The 20,863-nt window shown below is 37.4% G+C and overlaps 1 protein-coding gene across 1 annotated transcript in view; it reads right to left on the bottom strand.

The window, feature by feature from the left end:
- Nucleotides 1-3,911: 3,911 nt before the first annotated feature.
- The window catches only part of HCN1 (hyperpolarization activated cyclic nucleotide gated potassium channel 1), a 166,223-nt gene continuing 149,271 nt past the window's right edge, over nucleotides 3,912-20,863 (bottom strand). Inside the window, exons 6-8 of the mRNA XM_070935902.1 lie at nucleotides 15,421-15,661; nucleotides 7,351-7,515; nucleotides 3,912-4,897 (exon numbers count right to left, since the gene is read on the bottom strand). Coding sequence (XP_070792003.1) covers nucleotides 4,044-4,897; nucleotides 7,351-7,515; nucleotides 15,421-15,661 — 1,260 coding nt within the window. The 3' untranslated portion in view covers nucleotides 3,912-4,043. The remainder of the gene's footprint in view (nucleotides 4,898-7,350; nucleotides 7,516-15,420; nucleotides 15,662-20,863) is intronic.

Here is a 20,863-nt window from a genome sequence, read left to right as displayed (position 1 = left end):
AAACTATGCTGTCTAATAGTGGTCTCTGTGGATTGTGTATTTGGCTTGTATCAAAATTAACAAAATGGCAGACAAAATATCATCATGACAATTCTGCCCCATTTGAATTTATGTATTAGGAAGTATATATTTAAGGCCAGTCAAAATAGGGTTGAACTAGCTTCCTACTTCTGAATTTAAAATAGGGTCATTATTGTGCTGAACTAGCTTCTAACTTTGCATCTAAAAGAATTACTTTTTTTCTAATACCAGTTGAGCCACTATCCACATATTGAATGCGCTGTCACAATGTCATGAACCAGGTATTTCAAGAAACCTGGAGAGCCAAATTTGTAGCATATTATTCATGGATTAAGGAGGTGTGCTTAATTCTGGCTTAATCAACCACATAATAAAATAAAATAACCTAAATTTCTAGATATTCCATTGAGAAACTGTGGAAGGACACTTCTACACTGCATAAAAATACTGGAAATCTATTGACACATAGTAGATGGTTTCAATAAAAACAGGAAGGTGGGTAAGGAGGACCAGAATACCTATCTCACAAAGATATTGTTTGTTCTTCTCAAAACAAACAAGTTGCAAATGGATTGAATACTTATTTTGCAAGTCTTATGAAGCTTATATTTTTCAATATATGACTTGGGCTTTCTTTGTTCAGAGATATCATTGTTTCAGAATAGAAATGCTAAATCTTCTGACTTCCACCTTGTTAGTCTCCCATAACAGTACCCTCTTTTTAATGAAAGGTTATCTGAATAGATTTATTAAATGTTAAGGTGCTACCACATCTTTGTGGTTTTTCATCTTTCTTGCATGTGGAGATGAGACAAGCATTTTGTCACTTATGCACACAAGTATGAGTTATATTTTAATTGAACCTACCAATCTATTTCTTGGATGCAATTCAAGAAATGAACCTCTGTTTATCTGATTAAGATCATCAAATACCATGTACTTCCAAGAGGAAAGATTGGATCAAGGCAGAACATTCAGTCACATATTTGGATTTGGTATTTGGATCATAAAATGTCCAGGTTCACATTAAAATAATATGGTACGTTGGGATGAAAACATTACAAATGAAATAAAATATTCACATTTTATTGTTTTATATTTTTGTTAAATTTACTAATAACCATATATATATTTATTTATTTATATATATATATATTTATGGCTTGAGCAAAGACAAAAGAAAAAAAGTTTAACTTATCCCTGATTGTGCAATTATCGTAAGAATCAGTTTGATGTATTGTGGTTTTTTTTTTTCAGCAGCAACATAATCCAACATTATTGTAAATACATTTCATCCTATACAGATGTAAGGTTCCATATTTCAGGGCTTATTTATATTCAGAGAAAAATAGGTCAATTCTCAAAATAGCAATGCATAGTCTTTATATTACAGAAATGAGTGGACTGTTTTGTATACATATATGTATAATATGTATAAATACACACACACATTCTTATATACATAATTTCAGTTTTATACCCTGTACCATTTTTATTAACTTACAAATCTTAAGATTTTGCCCATTCTATTATAAAGTCATTAAAAAGTTTTTTAATGGTATTACTGAAAGATCATGTATGTTAAGTTTTTGTATAGTACATAAAATAAAATAAACATATGTATAAAAATAGTTCACTACCAACTCCATTATACTCCTATCAAATGTAAACCTTGAACAATTTTAAAGACCAGGATAGGATCATCATTGTTTGGATAAAATTTGTCATCAGTATTAATATATAGTCAGGGATTTAGTGTACTAAAAATAAATGGACTTGCTGTTTACCTAGAATACTTTAAATATTATATCCCTTACACGGGATTCATGACCATTCTATTTTAACTGTCGGCAGCATCATATTCATGGAATAAATGACCACATTCGCTTGATTTGGGTTGGGAAGTGGAATTATTAAAATAATATGTACTGTACTTTTCATTAATAATTATGTCTAATTCACATAGTCTTTTACAATAGCATTGGAGGGGGAAAATGTTAACAGGCAGCAGTTTGTTCTGGGTTTCAGCTGCAGGGCAAAATCCAAAGTAGGGAAGGAGTGCCTTAAAAAATAATAAGCTATCATGAGATGTAGGTTCAAAAGGTACTCTGTTGAACTCTGCTGTAGACATTACATATTAAAGTAGTGCTACATTATGGATTAGAGAAAATCAGTACATTACTGGAAGGGGTTAAGGTAATCCACGCTTTATATATTACCAACAGCTGCATGACCATTCTCCTGCTTCGATAGCTGCTCCCATTAATGCCTACAAGATGGCTTTAGTTGAATTTCATGTCTCTCTCAATCTAACTTCCAAGTTCCTTGGAAGTCACTAGTTCTGACTATGGATAAGAGTAAACTTTGACACAGGAGTGTCAAAAGGGGGAAAAAACCCAACCCAAATTACAATTTCAATTCAATGACTAAGGGAAAATGTCATATAGATATGTTCCATGATGACAACATGCCCCTAAGAGCACTGGCAACATAGTAGGCCATGAATGAATGGCCCTAAATCAGTACATTGAGCATTTGAAAAATACTCCTTTTGGAGGTATCTGAAGTCATAAGATGACATGACAAAGCAACTGAAAGAAAAGATTTACAAAATACCCATACCCACACTCGATTACAATCTCCCTTTCTTTTGTGTAGACATTAGAAGTCAAAAAGAAAGAAAAATATTGTTTCTATTGTCAATGCTACATGGTGTAATAGAGTATGTTGTTGTCCAAATTATTACACTATACACTGGAATATGTGCTTTCCTAACAAACAGGATGCTATAATATACTTCTTCTTTAAAAAAAAAAAAAGATTGCTACAATCAACTATAGAGTTATAGTGAGGACACAGTACACATATGAAAGACTAACTGAAGCATTGTTAAAACAATTCATTCAATCAATTGAAATAAAACACTTCTAATCTTTAACTCTAGATTCAAAATCAGCATAAAAAGGAAATGAATTGTAAAAACCATACATTCACATTTCTTTTCTCCACTTCTTGTAATATTGCTGACTGAATCTTTTAGTTGTATTGAGGGCACAGGATATTTCTGGTTCATCTTTTGGTTAATTTTCTGTCCCCGGCTTTCCCCATCTATTATGTCCGAGCATGCATGGAATATTTCTTACAGTGTCCAAGACAAAGAAGAAAAAGATAATAGCGTTGCTGAAATACACATAGCAGGATCAAACATACAAATTTGCATAAAAACACTGCATGTAAAAGTAGCATTTTAGAATGCAAGCCATTGCATTACAATTATATTGTATTTTATATCTTGTAAAAATGTTTAAATGTTTACATTTTGGCATGAGTAGCTGAAACTAAATTTCTAAACAAATACTTTTCAATGATACATCACACAGGAGCTATTTTTTTTTCTTATTATTACTTGGGTCTAAAAAGTTATTTACAACAAGATGAGTGAGTCTTCACTATTTACTGTTCTTACTAGTTTTTGTAGACAGTAAAAATTTCATTGACCCTTCAATCTAAGCCTTAACGTAAAAGCACCAAAAAAATTAATCTGGACCTCTAAAATAGGAATTACATCTCAATTATAGTTGACTAAGAAAGGTTAAAAATCACTGTTTTAGAGGCGCTATTCCAAGCTAGCATGTATTCTGAGAAAGCTGTTCTTATTTTCTGGCTTAGTTCCTGGAATTCATAATACTGTCATTTCTTAAAAAATATAGATTCAAATCAGGAAACTTTATATTTTTAACTAAGTTAAAAATAAATATTACAACTGTTTTTAGACTCTGAATTGTTTATAAGAAACAAAGACAAGAGACGCCATTTGGATTTCTCTCTTTTTTTCCCCCCTTCTGACTGTCTGTCTTTACATTGTACATTCAATTTTGTGGGTTAAGTTTGTCTACAATTTTCTTTTCTTTTCTTTTTTCTTTTTGTAGACAGCTGGGAACTATGCAAAATTAAGTTCTAACAAGTGTCCTTGAATAACTTCAGTCTGTTTCAATGCTTCAGCTTTATTCAGTCCACATGAATCATAAGTTTGAAGCAAACCGTGGTTTATCTCCCTCTAGTTCAGGGTTTAAGACTGTGGACGTATCTCTTTGTGGCCCAGCTGTGGGTGGCATCGGTCCTCGTGTTGGTGGAATTGCTCCTGAAGACATTTGTCGGAAGAGGGACACTCTCTGGGGGACTGTGCCTTTACTCCCACTCTGGATTCCTGTGCTTTGAAGAGCAGACACTGGTTGTGGAATGGAAGCTAAAGATTCTCCCACAGTTGGATGTGGCCTTGTAATCATAGTAGAGACCTCGTGGGGCAAAGAAGGCTGTGAGGCTGACAGGGGCCGTACTTCTCTTGTCAGGCTAGTATTGTGAAGAGTTTGTGTACTCTTATGGATGTCGCTCTTCTGTGACCCACTGGGCATTTGCTGTAGCTGCTGTGGTTGTTGCAGCTGCTGTGGTGGTTGCAGCTGCTGCTGCTGTAACAGTGACAACTGTGAAGCAGTAGGAGTTGCATATTGAAAAGTTCGGCCAGCTAAAGGACTCTGTACTGAAGGACTACAGACCGCAGAAGGGTAGGAGCATGGTGAGAAAACTACACCCTGTTGAGGTGTCTGTGTGCTCGGTGTTGATGAATTCAAGCTCCCATGGGAGAGGTTGGTCACAGCATAGACAGGTGTTGTCTGTGTCCTCATTTGCATTGATGAAGTGGTAGTTGAAGGGCTTGAATTCAAAGCAGGTGTCTGTGAATAATTTGCTGTCCCAACAGTCTGTACCATCTCTCGGTCATACTTCACTATCTGTTTCAAAATTTCACTCTCTTGATTGTTGAAAACGCCGGTATTGAGGTCTTTTTGGAATTTCTGGAGTAGAATTGAATTCTTCTTTCCTTTAGGGAGTGACACACCATGCAAGTTAGCAGCTATTCAGCACAGGAATACATTTCTGCTTCTCTATCTCTAAAATGCATCTTTGCATCACGGTAATGATAATTTGTAATGGTTATAAGAACAAAAGAGAAGCAATCATTTAGTTCTAGCTCTATTCTCCATATAAGGTTAATAACCTTCATTTTCAAGAACACATACTGAAAAGCCCTCCTGGCTTGAGAAAGGTCCACCCAGGATCTTGTTTCCCACACTGGCCACCAATGTAACTCAATATCTACAGGACTGCATTCTGCCACCGATTGCCTCCCACCGACCAATACGCTCCCACAGAGAGGGCCTCCTCAGGGTGCTATTGGCCAAACAATGTAGGCTGGCGACCCCCAGGGGGAGAGCCTTCTCGGTGGGGGCCCCGGCCCTATGGAATGAACTGCCCCCGGACATACGAAGGATCCCCGACCTCCGCGCCTTCCGTCGTGCTCTGAAGACCCTATTATTCCAGCAAGCTGCTCTGACAGGATAAAGGATTTTAAATTGGGTTTTGATAGGGGTTTTAAAATGATTTTAGTTGGGTGTTTTAAATTTGGCCAATGATTGAATTATTTTAATTAAGTTTTTAAATTTTTGTTGTATATTGTTTTTACCATGGCTGTTCACCGCCCTGAGTCCTTTGGGAGAAGGGCAGTATATAAATATAATAAACTAAACTAAACTAAACTAATAAAGCATAGGATCTAGCCATGAATATTGTTCTACTTATGGATCCAATAGTGTTCAGTGACAAGAGAGTTTTTATTTAGCTATCAAGACTAGAAGCAAAATTTGTCAATCCCTCTGTCTTCTCTTTAGCTTCAATTAATTCAATTTTTTTTTAAAAAATAAAATACTTAAATGTATTAGCCACCCAACTCCATGGACATTTTAAGGGGAAGAAGAACATGGCTGTGGAGAAAGCATCATATCCATAAGAATATTGTAATTGTATCACTGAGTGACCTTGCTCTCAATCATAAGAGCTACATACACATTTTTTTGTATGCGGACAATGTTGCTTTGTGTGCAATATGCAGAAATATACTGCAAATGCCCTCTGGAATAATTTGGTTGCACCCAATGAACTTGAAGAAGACTCCTGAATAATTAACTAATAAAGACTAATGTGAAGAAATACTTGGGAGATTTTGCATTTGTAATTTATTTATTTATTTATTTATTTATTTAGGAAATTTATATTGCCACCTATTCACACAATTGTGTGTGCATGCTTGCTTGTTTGTTAGTTAGTATCCAAATATATTCTACAAGCCAATAATGGTATGTTACCAAAAGGCATGCAAATGGAATAACTAGATTTTATAGATTTTTTTTCACTTGTTTTGTCAAGCTATCCTAAATTCTGAAATGCTAAACATGTTAAGTAGGTTATGAATGCATGTGCCCATTTAACATGTTTCTTGAAAGCAGCTATTCAACACTGGTAATGAATAACCAACAGATTGCAAGGAGTAATCTTTCTAAATGTATGTGAATAATATGAAAATAGAACATATTATGTAACACCTGACTATAATTTCACTAGTATTAAGTGTTATAGGCCTGTGTTATGAATTTAATCCACCGCCCAAAAATAAATGTCCCACTTCAGAAATAACTGGATTGTTTCTTGTAACTAACATTTTCTGCAAAGCCACAAGCATAACAATTGAACATAAATTCATATACTTATATGAATTAGTGGCAATTCCTAACCTTGAAATAACCTAAATAAAGACTACTGCTCTGTAACAGCACAGAGCTGAAAATATTTAGAAAGGATTACGTTTATGTAAACTTGGTCAACTGGTTTGATAAGGGATCATGAAATGGAGACTTGAAACTGAGTACTAGATCCTCTCTGTTTTGTTGGGATTCCATTTTGTAATGGAAATAGGGAAGTCTAACTTTATTAGAGATTGGAACAGGAATTTGTATATATGCTTCCTCATAACATAGATATATACATATATCCTTATCTGGATTAGCCCTGATTAATACTTGGATAAAAGACTACTAAGAATTCTAGGACCATAACTTAGACGGAGAAATCAGAAGAAGTGTCAGGAAGACAATAGGAAATCTCTTCTCTTCTATGGTCAAGAAAATGGTATGAATGTCCTCATATAGTCACCAGGAGTTGAGCTTCATTAATAGGCATCCTTACCATTCTCGCCCCTATCCATACCTCGATCTACATAGACATCATGTCCAAAAGAACACAACAATATTATGATCATGGTGATGATGATGATGATGATGATGATGATGATGATCATCATCATCATCATCATCATCATCATCATCTCAGATATAGTTATTTATACCCAATCATTCAAACAAATCAAAATGGAAAACTATGGCCTATTCGGTTTCTTGACCTTAAAGAGAAAAAAAGCTTGATGAAAAATTGAATACCTACCTATCCTGTCTAATCTGTCAATGGCCACTGTTTCAAACGCTCGCCTCATCATTGGATATTCTTCCAAAACTTCATTGAAGTTGTCCACAGAGAGAGAATATAGGCGGCAATATGTGTCTGCTCTCACGCTGGCAGTGCGACGGCCCTTTGTCAAAAGGCAGATCTCTGCAAGAGGTTAAAAAAAACATACAGGAAAGAAGGCAGAGGAAATATGTCAGAACAAATTCAAATCTAGTTAAGAAAAATTCTTTTCCAGTCTACTCAGTGTCAATCCAGGATTCCTGGGAGTGTGGGAATAAAACCTGGGTGATAGAAGGAAATGAGCAAACCTCTTTAACCTTTTTTAAGGTTCCAGATTATGCATTTCAGACAGAACAAGAGCTATGGGATATTCTTGTGCTGTAAGAACAAAAGTTCAGTCTTTGAGAAAAAATTTTTTAAAAAAGTGCTTAGCTAATACCCAACAGTTTTCTCATCAAACCTTAATTTGAGATGTGATGTAAGAAAGGAAATTGATAAGGCATGTTTCTAGTAACTGGGAAGATAACAGAGATGCTCTGGAAACCAGATTATCAAAATTCAGAAATTGTATCACTGTCTTACTATAAAGCTTAGGGTCTCCCAAGTTTTTTTTCTTTTTAATTCTTACAGCAGAATACAGTTCTCTGATCCCTTTAAAAGGATCAGCCTTTACAGAAGCCTATTTTTAGGACCTTCAATAACCAGACATAAAAACCAATAACAAAGGGATGAATATTGGCATGATTTTACTGTATAACATTTTTCCCTTGAAACTCAACTAAAAGATAAAAACATATAGATACGTTCTGTTTATAATTATGCATCAATAGCATTCATATCTAGAGATTTCTGTAATTACTTGGTCTTTCTGAAAAATTATTCCCTTTATGATTTTTTTTTAAAGGAAGGCTAATTATCGTTGTAATGAGAGCAACCAATCTAAAGTCATTCCAGAAATACTAAAACCCTGTAAGCCAAGCTTCACAAAATAGACTTAGAAGATAAAGTTAAACGGAACAGGCTTGATTGGTGCCTCTCTTAAAATAGATGGCAATTATGAGATGTAGCATTCGGAAAGCAAATAATCATGTGTAGTCATTAAACTATTCATGTTTGAGAAGATTCAATAAGAAGACTTACATATCTGCAGTCTTCTTAATTCACAAATGAAAATTTTCTAAAGTGAGAACCCAGGAAACAAATAGACTCTATCCAGAGGTGGGCTGCTGTTGGGTTGGACCAGTTCAGACGAACCAGTTGTTACCATTCTGCGCAGTTTGGCAAACTGGCAAATCCCACCACTGGCTGGCCCCGCCCGCTCTGTCCCACCCCACCATATCTCACCTCACCCATCTTGGCTGGTGGCTAGAGTCACACCCGAGCCCAGCTACTCTGACTCACTCGCCCAGGCCCAGCTGATCTCTGTGCCTCGCGCACTTGCCTGCCTTTGCTGCGGTCTACCATGCCGACCACGCAGCCCAGCTGATCTCCGTGCCTCGCCTCGCCCAATTGCCTGCCTTTGCCACTGCCTACCATGCCGGCCATCCAGCCCAGGCATCTCGCCCACTCTACTCGCTGCAACTGTCCAAGAAGGTAAGCCACCTTGGGATGGACATGGCAAGGCTCGGACACCTTTCGGGCCTTTATTTTTTTTATTTGATTTATATGCCGCCCTTCTCCGGAGACTCAGGGCGACTTACAATGCGTTAAGCATTCCTCTTGCCATCCTTCTGTCTGCATGCCACTCGCTTGCCCTTTGCTTCAGGTCAGGGCCTGGGGGATGCACTAGTCCCTCGCTCTGGCCTTCCCCGGGGCCTCTGCCCTCAAGCCGCCCACTCACCCTTTGCCTTGGTTCAGAGGATGCACCAGTCCCTGGCTCTGGCCTTCCCCAGGACCTCCACCCACATGCTGCCCGCATGGCCCCTCTGACTTCAAACTATGGCCCCTGGCCAAAGCAATTTATCTGGCCTGTGGTCTGCCACAGTTGGCTGAAGGGCCATGGGGGGGGGAGCATAGCACAGGGGGGATGGTGTGGGTGCAGGGGGGCTGAAGCGGTTTTGGGTGAAACTTCTTACTTGTAAGAAGTCCCATCCGGAATGCGCTGCAGCGGAGAGAAGCAGCCGGGTTGAATCTCCAGCGTCACTCAGTTCTTGCAGCTGCTTTTTCTGGCCCTTAGTGTTGGGTGAGCCTCGGTTGCTCGCGGAGCCGCTCCACACACTCTCAGGGTTGGTGGCTGCTTCTCTTCACTGCTGTTCTTGCTGTGAGAGTGCAGCACAGCGAAATTTAGCAGCCATGAGCCACCGCTTTGAGTCCTATAAGTCCTATCCAGAAAGCGCTGTGGTGCCGCAGCACTTTCTAGGTGGGACTTACAGGACCCAAAGTGGTAGCTCACGACTGCTAAATTTCGCTGTGTTGTGCAAAATGCTCTCACAGCAAGAGCTGCTCTTTCTGTTCATGTGGCAAGTAAGTATCCTAATGGCTGTCAGTGTTGAGTTGAGCATGCCCATCCAGTCACATGACCATCCAGCCATGCCCACCTAGCCACGCCCACCCAGCCATTCATTAGAGCAGAGAATCGGTTGATAAAAAATTTGCAGCCCACCACTGGCTCTATCCAAGTAAATAATTCAACACCCAGAAAAATTTAATGGATTCCAATTCTAGCACACTTCACAGAATTGCATGATTTCATGTGATAAATTTCCCACCATGCAAAATTCTAATTTACTTACCTATTCAACAATCAACAGTACAAATTCCACTGCCTGAGAAACATCTTTAGTTAATCTAAAAGCTCTTTAGATAATAATGCTCAATACTTGCTATAGCAAAATTTTGGGTAAATCTTCTTTCAGTTAATATAAGTTTAAAAATTGACTCAGGACCATCAGCAGCATACAATCTGGTATGCAAAATTTTAACTAAACAGGCCATTTGGGACTTGGGGCCAGAGAATGCAACTTGATTGGGAATATATTGGTCTCTGTAATCCAGTACCATCTCCTCTGTCTGGTGGAAGATTTTTGAGTTAGTGAGTTTGGTTTCGAATTATTCATCTGAAATAAATTTTTCAATAAAGATATGTAACTTTATTTTTTTAACTTTCAATTAATACAACTTGATAGTCAACTGCAATTCTTTTCCAAGTCAGATCATGAAGAGAGGAAAGGATACCATATTATATTGCACAGCTGTCTCCTAAAGACCAAGATGCTTGTGTGTTTTCCTGATGCAGATAAGTTAAGTGAAATTATGAAACTATCCTAGATCAGATGAAACATTAGATTCCTTTATTTAAAATTGTCTGCATTCAGTTGAAGGAGATTTCAAAATCCATGCTGCCACAAATTACATTCATACAGCTGGGGACAGAAATAGACACTGTGGTTCCCAAGATTATTCTTTAGTGTCCACCAGGCTCAATGTTTGTTCTGAGTTCTTAAAATATATAAAATATATAAACAGGAACCCAGCATGCTGCAAAGTATAGAACTAGGTTTGAGTGTTCAATGTACATAAAAGAATATCATAGGCTTGTAAAAATCCCAACTGAATGGTAAAGAACCTTTTTGGATGGGTACAGTTTATTTTGGTAAATGAGTATCTTTTGACTGGCCATGCTCACCATGGTAATTACTTTGCAACTAACCAAAACTCTCCTAGCAACCATTTTGTAAAATGCCCCCAACCTGCTCTCAGAGTTCCAATATATACCTAAGAGGCTGTCTAGTCTGGAAATGAGTCAGCTGAGATAATGCTAAGGAAATCAAAAGGAGATATGAGCTAAAAGAGTAGTTAGAGTGTAAGGCAGAGGTGGGTTTCAGCAGGTTCTGACCAGTTCTGGAGAACCGGTAGCGGAAATTTTGAGTAGTTTGGAGAACCGGTAGTAAAAATTCTGACTGCCCTGCCCCCATCTATTCTCTGCCTCCCAAGTGCCAGCTGATTGGGAGGAAATGGGGATTTTGCAATAACCTTCCCCTGGATTGGGCAGGGAATGGAGATTTTACAGTCCTTCCCCTGCCATGCCCACCAAGCCATGCCACACCCACCAAGCCACACCCAGAGAACCGGTAGTAAAATATTTTTGAAACCCACCACTGGTGTAAGGATAATGTAAGGGGCCATTACACTAAAAATTGCTTTACATTCTAAGATGTCCATATCATTTTTCAGATGAGATTTGAAATATCAGGGTCAGATTCTAAACAAATTCTACATTTGTTGTAATTTTACTGACTGTATCTTTAAGTTGAATACATCTTTGATATGATTATTGCCCATGAACTTAATACAAAAATCGCAAGTTGTAGCATATTTGGGGGTGTCCAGATGCCACTTCTAATGTTTAGGGGAGCTGCTTCTTGTGCTTCCTCAATATAAGGCAATAAGACGATAAGTTGTCCTTGGCACCAGAAGTCTTACTAGTCGTATTTGCATATTATATCCTCTCCAAAACTGTTTTGAAATTGGTTCCACTCTATGTAAAGCATATTTAATTGATTTTGCTCCACAAAGTGGAGTAAAATCTGACACAGTAGTCTGAACCAGGTATGAGAGAATTTCTCCTTCATTCCCAATTGCTGTTGTTTTTCTAATAAGCTGAAATAAAAAATGTTCACTCTTGGAGCAATATAATGCCTAGCTGGCAATGCAACATTGATCCAATTGTTGCCAGATAATTGTCCACATAAAACTACACCTCACAATGTAATTAGTTATCGTGTAATGTCACATCAATATTTGATTAAAAATGGAAAATAAATGCTCAGTGAAGAAACATGAAGTCATTTCGAGGCAATGATCTGCCAAACCTTCTGAGCCTTGGCAGATCTGCATTTCCCTGATCTACTGATAACTGGCATCAAGCCTCCAAAGTAATAAAGTTTCATTTCTCCACTTTGAATGGGAAATGGATGTTGAAATAGTTTTATGAGCAAATAGCAACATTCTAAGTGTATCCCTTTCGCCTCCAATTAAACATTTAACTTTTCATTCAATTAAAAGCCTAATCTCAGATAGGCTCCTTTTTTAAGTAAGATAGCTAGCTGGACTTGATTTCTCTTTAATGATGTTTCTAAAATAAATTACAGGTAATCAGTACAAATTCTAAAGGAGTATTCTAAACTACAAACTAATAAGTCTATAACAATATTGAAGAACTGCTTGACCATTGGATACAGATCACATGTTTTTATTACAGTTCTGGATAAAAATTGTCTACTCTCCATCATTCCATTTTTGTAGAAAGTTAATGAAGCTAGGATGTAGCTTCTACAGGAAGCACCATAATTGGATGCTTTTTCAGTCAGATTTCAGGTTCCATTTTTGAATGGAGATTACATTGATTGCAATTGATGATTTCTAGGAGACCTGGGATTGGAATACTGTGAGTATCCTTGTTCCCCTTGATTTCTTGAGGGCTTTCTGTACCGACAATCATGCTATTCTTTTTGCCTGATTGTAGAGATTGGAGAGTACAGTATTCTGGTGGTTCTATGGCTGTTTCCAGATAGCGTTGACAGAAAGGAAGAGATTAAAACCAAAACCAATGGTATGTGAGTTGCCAAAGTGTTTAATCACTTTCCTTCTACCAACTTGGAGTAGAAACTGCTCAAGCATCTAAACTTCCATGTGTAACATTTGTTATTTTAAAATATTGCAGAAATCATTGTGAAAAGTTAATAAAATGCTGTCACTTTACTGCTTTTTATTGTGTTTACTTTTTTGAATAAGCACCTTATCAAATAAATTGATTAATGCTGTTGATCACCATTTCTAGTGTTTTGTTGCCCAACCAGAGTGGGTAACTTATATGAAATCAGTCTGATTCATATGTTATTATGCTTGTTTACTTACATTTTAATAGCCCAAAGTACTCCAGATTGAATCAGGTCTGAGAGTTTTAGAGTAAATTGATTTGAAAGTTTGGACTTAGTCAAATCCAGGGGTGAAATCCAGCAGGTTCTGACTGGTTCTGGAGAACTAGTAGCGGAAATTTTGAGGAGTTCGGAGAACCGGTAGCAGAAATTTTGAATAGTTTGGACAACCGACAAATACCAACTCCGGCTGGCCCCAGAGTGGGGTGGGAGTGGAGATTTTGCAATATCCTTCCCCCAGGAGTGGGGAGGGAATGGGGATTTTGCAGTATACTTCCCCTGCCACGCCCACCAAGCCACACTATGCCCAGCAAGCTACGCCCACAGAACCGGTAGTAAAAAAAAATTAGATTTCACCACTGGTCAAATCAATCTTCTGAACTGATTAAAATGTTTGAAACAATGTTGGATCCATTTCTCAAATCATTTTGGCTGCTCAGATTAAGCATAATACATACATGCCACCTTCAGCTATTCTGTTCTGGGTGGGAGAAATATATAGATGTCTCTGTGTATGTGTGAGAGAGAATGAACTGACAGAAAAACAGTCCTATTTCCTCTTTAAATTCCCACCCTTTGAGGATGTTTTCTGCTGTAAAAAAAAGTGGTCAGGTGAAAGATACATGTAACTACGTATCCTATACCTGTAAATGAAACAGCAGGAAATGTAATAGAAAAATTGCAGGCTGTATCTGAAGCACTTTGTAGTTGCAAAAATAGAACCTATTGCTTGTTTGACTATAAAAATTGCTATTCTACAGAGTCCCAAATTAATGTGTTTAAAATTACACATCTTTTAGTTAATGAACGCAAGAGGATATCCTCAAATAAAAATATCAGGAATTCAAACTAGCAGGAAGTAAATGGCTCTGATAAAGGATAAGCATGAGAGGAATCAAAATGTGCTTCCATGGTGTTATTATCACCATTTCCCTTATACAAATCCCCATTACTCTAATTTACTCTAATCCTGAAGGTCCTATAACTTCTCAGAGATACTGAGCATCTATGGAGAAATGGAATTACAGTTTCTTGTTTCACTAACTGAAGCAATTGTTAGTGAAATGACTCACTTCAATTCTGTTTGACAAGCAAAAATATTGCATCATCCATTTTGATAGGTTCTGTGAGATGTTGATAAATTACTTTTTAATGGGAGGAGAAGTGTGCTCACTCTTGTATCATATCCAGGGTTAAATTAGGCAGTTGGATATAAGGAAATATGGATATGGGAATACAGATTCCTCTACATGAGATAATGTTGAAAACCATGAAGAAATATGTAGCCATTACAGGCTGAATACAATAGAGATAACCATGTCGTTTTATATGGAGATTCTCAGTCATCCAGGTCATGGTTGTTCCAAGTTTCTTTTTAAGAGGCACTGGACTTTCTGGTTTTTCTTTGAAAACATTTTGCTTCTCATCCAAGAAGCTTTTTCTGCTCTGGCTGGATGGCGGACAATGGAAGGATTTATACTCCTTGCAGACAGCTGGTCATTTGCATTCTTTTAGCGAGTTATTAAGGCCACCTGATAGGACACAGGTAAACCTCCAGGTGGCCTTAATGACTCGCTAAAAGAATGCAAATGACCAGCTGTCTGCAAGGAGTATAAATCCTTCCATTCTCCACCATACAGCCAGAGTTGAAGAACCTTCTTAGATGAGAAGCAAAACATCTTCAAAGAAAAAACAAAAAGTCCAGTTGCCTCTTGAAAAAGCAACTTTGAGACAACCATGTCAGTTAAAGAAGTTTATTGTATACACATGCAGATCTGTGTCTATCCATATGCTTTTTAATGACATTAATTATACATTCAGCTATGAGTTTTCAATTGATGGGAAATCAAAGACTATACATGCTTAGTTTATCTGGCTCTAGGATAGTGGCTGATTAGGAGGCAAGACAACATGGGGCATGAATGGGAGCTGGGTGACAGATAATGACATATTCCTGGTTATCAAAACAGTGTATCAAAGAATCCTAGCAAAAACTGCTTATGATAATTTTTTTAATTACTGTATGCTGCTATCACCATACTCTGTGGTGAAAGAAAAAGAAGAAATGCCAAAAAGACATCTCATAGTGTCTTCATAGCCTTTGTAAAGCAATTCATGTTCAATAAATTCAGTCTCTGCATCTTTACCAACCAAAAATTTCCATTGTACTCACCTCCAAAGTAGGAGCCATCAGTCAACTTCATCTCTTTACTGGATTTAGTGATAACACCAGCGACCCCATGTTGAATGAAATACATCTTTTTTCCCACAGCCCCTTCTCGGATAATGTAATCTCCAGGTTGAAACACTTCAAAACGCAGCTTGCTTAGCATGGCTGTTACAAAATTCGGGTCAGCATTGGCAAACAGAGGCATGGTGGCAACAAGTTTACGACAGTTAAAGTTGACAATCTCCTAAAATGGAAAAAAGGATAATTGGTATGATGACAAAGGCATCTTGGTAGAATCTAAGGAAGGTAGAAATGAAATATTACCCTACTCATGGATGCGGATGACCTTGGGGAAAAGGGGAAAGAGAATTGCCTTAGAAATTCTTAGTATTTTTATTTGGTAACAAGCAATATGTATTTAGTAAGTTATAGATAGATGTTGTTTATTTAATGGGAATATTTATTGAAGTATTAATTTTAAATAGAAGTAAAAGAAATAGCACTTCTTTTACACAGAAACATTAATTGAATTACTCAGTATAAATCTTTAGTTAAATATACTAGTCGTGTGCCAAATTTTTACCTCTGTAACAGTTCCAAGATCATGAAATCAGTGGTAAGTATAAGACCTGTACTTACCACTGTTCTAAAAACAGTCTTTCCCCAGAGCTACATATTCTGGTGGGAGTGGGACGCATATAACATCAAGAGGCTTCAAAAAATATTCAGATGAAGCATACACGAGTCTGGCTAATTTACATGCCAACAGTTTGACATGGATTTAATGGAGAATCCCATTTCTTCTTTAATTATTTCACTTTTTTAAAAAAAAAATGATTCAAAAATGATCTCCATGAGAAATAGACTTCAGAGTCATAGCCAAAAATGGTCTGAATTTTAAAGAAATGTCTCAATCACTGCTGCAATGAATATATTTCAGTCTTCTTGATTTGAAAGCACTTAAGCAATTGCTGACAGCAGCATACTGGGAATTATCCCTTTAAATGTGTGGCTCAGATATGCTGAAGAAGAACTGAGAAAACATTGGAGCTGGTAGGGAGATTTATGGAGAACCTGAGGAAGTTGCTGTCCAAAGCACTGATATTATGTGAAGATTGTGTAGATTTAGCAGTTCATGGTCGAACAGACAGCTGTTCTATCCAAATAGAATCTTACAGAACAACAATAGCCCAGTGGTTAGCAGACAATGTGCCTACTTAGAGGCATTAGACTAACGTCTCCAGCTTGTGCTGCAGATATCATGAATTACAATTCTCAGAATTCCAAGCCAGCATGCTGTTTAAGTTCTGAGAACTGAAAGTAAGATAGCTGAAATATACTGAATGTATACTTGTTAAAACAATCAGTTAAAATTGTACAACAGGGAAAAACTTGAATTCAACTCCCAAACTTGAATTCAACTCCCAAACTTGTTTAGAAAAACTACATTTCAAGATTCCACCTCATTGTTATCCTGTTGTATTGTAAGGGCCCACACAAAATGTGTGTCTTTTGTAGAAATATCTCTCTCTCTCTCTCTCTCTCTTTTTTTTTTTGCAAAGGTTTGAGAGCACAGTGGTTATATCCCAAATACCAATTATGTTCTCTGAAAATGAAGTGTCTCAATGTTCTATATTCTACAAGGAGACATGATCTGTATCTATTTTCAGCCAACCTCTTCTCACACTACTGTCTAAAAATAGATCAGTGCTGAACTTTAAATAATAGCTCGGAAAGGGTATTAACCTCTTTCTCAGAAGTTAGCTTTGCCGTAATGCATAATTTTCAGGGTTGCAATCTACACTCCAAGTCTGCCTGCTGAATTCTGCTTTTAAATATCAACAAAATTATAATTTGCATTGGATTGATCTACTTTGCATATGTAGTCTGGAGCAGGAAGTAAATGTCAACACAATGCACAGGTATCTTTTGCAACGCAAAATATTATGCTACATGTTCAACCTATCCAGGAAAATATTTTGCAGAGAATGTTAACACCTGTTTCCTGTTGCTCTTCAGGGCAGGATACTGAATTATGGGTTTATTTTGCATCAAGGCAATTTTTTTTTAAACATTTAGAAAAAAATAACAAATACAGGTAGTGCAGACACTTTGAGGAAAGAATAAATGAATAAGTTAGGCAAGTGGCAGTCCTCGTCACTGAATATGTTCAAGTTCTGGTGGAATACCAGCCAAAGGGGAGGGCCGCCCACCTCAGAGAGTAAAGAGACATTATAATTTAGAGTACATTTGGGGAAGGAAACGTCTGAGATCAAATCCTTAGGTTTCCGTTTCCCAAGAGAAGGCAGTTACTCTGGTGGGATTCTTGTAAGATAGGCAATCAACAATAAAATATCTGCTTGGGCCTGTCCATGAGAGGTTCTGATTGCTTGTGCCTGACAAAGTATACCTTTGTCAAAGATGCTAAATCTAATTGAAAGATGGACTCAAGTTCCCAAATCTTTGTTTCAATGCTTTTTTTAAAAAAAATAAAGCCCCTGCTAGATCAAATGTAACCTTTTGTGTGTCCAAGCCTTCATGTCAGAATTACTCCATGCAGTTTTCCTGGCAAGATCTTCAGAAATGGTTTACCCTCACCCTCTTTAATAGGGTGGAGAGAGAGAATGAGTGGCTCTGGGTGCCAAGGTGGGACTAGAATTTGTGCCTAAGGTGGGATTCGAATTCAGAGTCTTCTGGTTTCTAGCCTGGTACTTTGTGCTAGCTTCATGCCTAAGGTGGGACTAGAATTCAGAGTCTTCAGGTTTCTAGCCTGGTACTTTGTGCTAGCTTCATGCCTAAGGTGGGACTAGAATTCAGAGTCTTCAGGTTTCTAGCCTGGTACTACTCCAAATTGGCCCTTTCAGATGTACCATAATTAGTCCAGTCCTGTTTCTTAAATCAATTAGCCTGGATGTTACATGAAGACTAATTCCTTTTGACTGTTAAGAAAAAACACCAAATGGCCATAAGGAAGATGCAAAAGACATGCCAAGGGCCCTAAGGATGATTCATCAGGCAACAGCTTTGCCTAAAGAAACCTAGATTGAAGTAAACTACCTTTGAACATTGCTATTTGAAAAGATGAATAATGTTTCTAACATTTCTAGTTAAAAAACATGGCAGAAAATATTGTAGCAAATATTTGGACAAATATTTGTAAATTTCATATTAAGATAATTCTGGGAGTCTTTCTACCTTCTTTTCCTGGACAACCTTAAGCTTTTTTTTTCTTTTAAAAGAGATAAAGAAGCATAGCCTTTGTGTAAGATTCAAGGGAGAGGGCTAGCATTCCCTTGAACATGGAGACTATAGAATTGCAGAATTGAGGCCATTCATGTCTTCAAATCCAACATTCTGTTCAGTGCAAGAATCCAAATTAAAGTATTACTGAAAGATGGCTATCTAGCTTCCATTGGAGCACTTACAATGAAGGGAATCCCATCACTTATCTGAGCAATTGATTCCACTGTCAAACTGCTCTTATTATAAGGACATTTCTTCTAACATTCAACTGGAATCTTATCTTCCTCTAACTGAAATCTATTATTCCAAGTCCTGCCCTCCAGACTGAAATATTGGGTCTTGATATATATCTTTTACATAACATCCTTTCAGGCATTTGAAAAGCATCAGTTATCTTTTCTTTAAAGTAAACTTAACCAGTTGCTTCAAATACTTTTGGTTTATATTTTTTATCTCACCTTTATTATTTTTATAAATAACTCAAGGCAGTGACCATACCTAATAATCCTTCCTTCTCCTATTTCCCTACAACAACAATCCTGTGTGGTGAGTTGGGCTGAGAGTGTGTGACTGGGCCACGGTCACCCATGCTTAAGGTAGTACTAGAACTTACAGTCTCCTGATTTTTAGCCTAGTGCCTAACCAACTGGCTCTCTTAATTAAACTGTGCTTAATTACTACTTCAATCCTTTCCTGTCCTTCCAGTGTTGATTTAATTTTACAAAAGTTGTATGTCTTTGGTTTTATTGTATTTTTTTCTTTTAATGTTGTTTTAATGAATACTATCATTTGATTAATAAATATCTGTGCTCATGTTGTAATTTTTACCTGTTTTTATATTACACAAATATTAGATTCAGTGGTGAAATCCTGCCAGTTCTGTCTGGCTTGCACAAACTGGTAGCGTCGTCATTGTATGGTTCGGCGAACCAGTAGTGGCAGCAGCGTGAGGCTCCGCCCACCCGCCTGGACGTCATTACTTCCTGGTTTTAACCAGGAAGTAACCCATTTTTGACCCTCTTTGTATGCGCAGAAGGCTTTGTGCATGCGTAGAGGGTCAAAAATCGGATGTGATGATGGGGCGCTCACTTCCAAACCAGTAGGGAAGGTAAGTAGATTTCACCCATGATTAGATTAGATTACATGTTGATTCAGTTGTCATTTCACACTTCACTGCAGCACGAAGCAAAATTCAATAAAGATTTGCACTTGGATATTTTCAGAGATTTTACAAAGTAGAAAAAGCATTTATTTTTATTCTTTCTTAAATCTCGAACAATATCTAAGACATCTTGTTTTTCAAAATGAAACAACATTGTTCCTTTGGCCCTTTTAAATGTAATAATAGCCAATCTGACACCAAGACAGCTGAAAACAGTGATTAACTGGACAATCGTCACAGGGTGCCTGAAACCCAAGCTATGGAGGCCTTGCCCTTTCTAAAGCAGGTCCTGTAAAAGAACTCTTTTGCAATAGCTCCGGGACTAAGATCAATATATTTCTGCTCCACACATGATTCTTTAGACATAGGAGAGGGAGGAGAGGATATACAATGGTGAGTAACGAAAAGGTCAATGTTTCCTACAAGACATTTTTTTCTAAATTGGAGACTGCAATTTAAGATTTGCATTGCGATGGCTCAGTGGTTAAAGATGCCGAGCTTGTCAGCTGGAAATTTAACAGCCCGGGTTCAAAGACCTGAGTGCTGTGCAATGGGGTGAGTTTCCATTACTTGCTCACCTCTGCCCACCTAGTAGTTCAAAAGCATGCAAATGCAAGTAGGTAAATAGGTACCACTTCAGTGGGAAGGTAACAGTGTTTCATGTGCCTCAGTGTATAGTCATGCTGTCTACATGATCATAAAAAAAAAACAGATGAGTACCTTCAGTCGGGCACAACTGGACAGGGGAAATCTTTACCTTAATTGATCATGTCAGAAAGGAATGCTGGGATTTCCCTTTTTAATTTGTCTGGAAGACCTCAGTAAAATGGGCTCAGAAATGGTACATCTGTGATTAAAACTACACTATACCACACACCAGCACAGGTTCTACTTTTGCTTCTATTCCCTGGTCTGAATTTTAAGTCCTAACTGAATGGCACTTTTGTGTAACTTACAAACTTGCTCATAATTAGAATTGCTTATATAATCAGGTACTTGCTTATATAATTAGAAAATTGTATCTAATATCCATACATATAA

Source organism: Pituophis catenifer, unplaced genomic scaffold (genome assembly GCF_029215685.1).
Source record: "Pituophis catenifer annectens isolate HBS135680 unplaced genomic scaffold, rPitCat1.0.hap2 SCAF_2, whole genome shotgun sequence".
Taxonomy (NCBI): domain Eukaryota; kingdom Metazoa; phylum Chordata; class Lepidosauria; order Squamata; family Colubridae; genus Pituophis; species Pituophis catenifer.
Note: the sequence above shows the minus strand (reverse complement) of the source record. Positions and strands in the feature narration are given on the sequence as shown.